This window comes from Halyomorpha halys, unplaced genomic scaffold (assembly GCF_000696795.3).
Source record: "Halyomorpha halys isolate HHAL.00 unplaced genomic scaffold, Hhal_1.1 Scaffold803.1, whole genome shotgun sequence".
NCBI lineage: Eukaryota > Metazoa > Arthropoda > Insecta > Hemiptera > Pentatomidae > Halyomorpha > Halyomorpha halys.
Window position 1 is genome coordinate 162,296 of NW_027115654.1, and position 3,319 is coordinate 165,614.

The 3,319-nt window shown below is 30.9% G+C and overlaps 1 protein-coding gene across 1 annotated transcript in view; it reads left to right on the forward strand.

The window, feature by feature from the left end:
- Positions 1 to 3,319, forward strand: part of LOC106686277 (uncharacterized) — a 46,895-nt gene that overhangs the window by 32,027 nt on the left and 11,549 nt on the right. The window contains exon 9 of the mRNA XM_014429469.3: positions 54 to 208. Within this exon, the coding sequence (XP_014284955.1) occupies positions 54 to 208 (155 nt within the window). The remainder of the gene's footprint in view (positions 1 to 53; positions 209 to 3,319) is intronic.

Genomic DNA, 3,319 nt, shown 5'->3' on the forward strand with positions numbered 1-3,319 from the left:
ATTTATTTATTTATTTTTTTTTTATTGTTATGATTTTGGGATATCAATTTTAGGTAGGGTTGACCTTGTTGAAAGTTCAAATTTTGACAAGCTTTCCCAAGATCTCCAAACTCCTGCTGTTGAAAGAGCTTATAATTTATTTTGGAGTTTAAAAGAACCACACTGTGCTGTGTGTGTTTTGTTTTCTAAGACTGAAGAAACATCTGAGGTAATTTTATTTGATATTAACATATTTATAGATATCATATACCATAAATTAATTTATTAATAACAGATTGAGCAATTAATTGCCTTTTGAAATACAGTTATTAGTAGTTAAAAATAGCTCACTTATAAGAAAAATGAAGGAACTGAGTGAATTTATTTCTAATATCTGATTTTCTTAAACCAACTAGAACACTCCCTCCCTCCCTCCCCGATATTGGTATAGGTTATAAATAGTACTTGATTGGAGAATTAATAATTATAAAATCTATAAATACCAAAGGTAGAAAAAGGATACCAACTTCTACTTACATATTCCTTGTACCTTAATTCCCAATTTCCTTATTAATGTAGGGTACAAAAAAAAATCATAAAACCTATATCCCCGCTCACCATATAACTGAAGTGCAATTAGCACCTGCACCTCTCCACACACAGTAGACGCCCACTAATCTTCCTTTCAATACCTCCGGGTAAGACAAGGCTTAAGCAATTCATAATATAAACTCTCTATTTATATTGTACTTGACAACAATTTTTCCTGAGGAGGTTATGAAAAAAATAATTATAAAACTAGAACTGCTAATAAAATATATTCAACATTTCAAATATATACTGTAATATCCTCTTTTATGAGTAATTAGTTATTTTTTATATATAAATGATTTTTAGTATGTTTTATGTTATGTATCATTTCAGTATTGTTTATTTGTTGTACTAAACCAAAAAGCAACAAGCTAAACAATTTTCATCAGTAAAATATGCAGTCACAAAACATATTATTCAAAGCCTTTTTACAGTATAGTTTCACCTCCTTAAAACTATCTGGATGCACTTTTGTTGGAATCCATAATTTTAATAGGCTATGGGAAATGGGTGTCTTCAGATCAGTCAGATATGGAGACTGCATTCTCAGTCTTCTGATCTGCTCCCATACTGGGTACCAATGTGGAGAAGATAGTAACTAGGGTGTTCTGTAAATGGCCTATTTTTAATGTGAGAGGTTGTATGTGCAAGTTATGTTTGAGTGTAAATGTTGTCCTAACCTGGAGAATCTGACTGCAATAATGGTCAGGGTAATAAGGAGCCAACATTAAGGAAATTAAATGATTTCATATTGAGAAATGTATCAAAGAAAGTCGTGGCATAGGATAAAGAATGCTTACTAACTTTTATTTACTAAATTCATTAATTAAATTATAATGATTGTTTTATTCTATGTGTTCTCAAATAAAAGACAGTGTTCTGTTGTAAATGTTTTATCAACAACACAAAAAAATTTAAAAACAGTAAAATAAAATCGGTTTAAAAATATCACAAAATGTTTCTAGGAAGCATTAACATACTTATACAAGCTGTAGAAAAGAATATGTGAAAACATAAAAATCTCATCTCAATTTTTTAGTTACTCATGAAATATCACAAGTTGTATGTGTATTGATTTTACCAAACTGACCTGTTATATTTTCTTAATTTTTTATTTTAATTTTTGCTTTTGTTTTTATTTCTTATTTATGAACAAATTGTTTTTGTTAATAAACAAAGTTCAAGTTGAAGAAATAGGGCTGCTTAGATTTATATATATATATATAATATATATGCCTCTGCATCTTCGCTATCGAGTATATGTTCAATAGACTTTGCTTTGATTCGGCTTATTAGTCGGTCACCCCCTTTAATGAAGTGGCTCAATTCTCCTATTTCTCCGGTAAACCGTTCAAGGTCTGAAACGGCCTTCCTCAAGTCCTGGGCGGTTGCTGTGCGTACTTTTACCCACTCAAGTGTTGTAGTGTGGGCTCCCGCTAGAGACTCTTCTGGTGGTGGGGCAAGCTCCGGGGGTGGAGGAGTCACCTCCATGTGAGGTAAGTTCTGGATCCCATTTTGATTCAAAGCTTCCAGGTTAAAAACCGCTTGTCTAATGATCCCGTTGCCATTAGCAGCCATTATTTACAAAAATGAGAATGAAAATTGAAGATGATAAAACCACAACAACAAAAATTCTTCTTAAAAGATAAAAAATTAGTCCGGTATCTAAAGCTCCCGGGTTTCGGCACCAGTTAAGTATTGGCGAAAGCAAAATGTCAAAAAAGAGAGGAAGGAATAAGATGTAACACGTTTGAACTGCTGTAACATACTGGCTTTATTGTATTCGGTACATCTCTAATATACGTTCGATCAGATGACATCGAAATAACAGCTGACTCATATGGTAACTTTTATATATATATATATTGTAGTATTCTCCTTTTTAATAAATAGTTGTTTTTATATATAGATATAGGTTTTAATAATTACATTTTATTTTATGTATCAACATTCAAGATTGTTCCTTTATTTTGTTTAACCAAAAGACTAGCTAACCAATTTTGATCAATCATATTTAAAGTAAAAATGCATTGTTCAAAATATTCAAGATGGTGGCACAAGTCCTCCTAAATTGCTGTTATGTTGAGAAGATTGATTAAAATTTTTGTTATTTTCTATTGTTATTGTATTTACACTAAATTTAAGAAAAAATAGAAGAGGAGAATTAAGGAAAATATACATTAAGAAAATCATAGACAAAAACTAAAAATGGTTTAGGGAAAATTTATGTTGGCCTCTACTATTGAACAAAGCAACAAAGGAAACTGGACACTTATTGTTTAGGCATGGGGGTGATGATGTTTCCTGGAAGCTGGTGGTACTGACCACCTTTGTCTACTGTCAGTAGTAGATATTTAGAAAGAAGACATCAGAATCACCAGTCTTCTAAGATTGTATAATTGAAGGAAGAAAGCACTCTTTATTTGGCTCGCCAGTGGATTGGACATATTTTGGAAACTAGAATAGGACCAATTCTTTGTTTACTGTCAGGGGTAGATTTTGAGAAAGAAATCATCCAGAAGAATAAGTCATCTAAGAAGCATATATAATTGGTTAGTTTACTCCTAGGATTTAAGTATATTTGTAAAACTAGCCATTAATTTAGTTAAGTGTTTTTGTGTTCTGCTTGTCTGGAAAACCCATCCTGAGATAAGAGTCAATAATGTTATATAATTTAAAATAAAATTCTGATATTTATTTAATATTTAATCTTTTCAATTGAACCTTGTGTAATCATCAAAGATATATT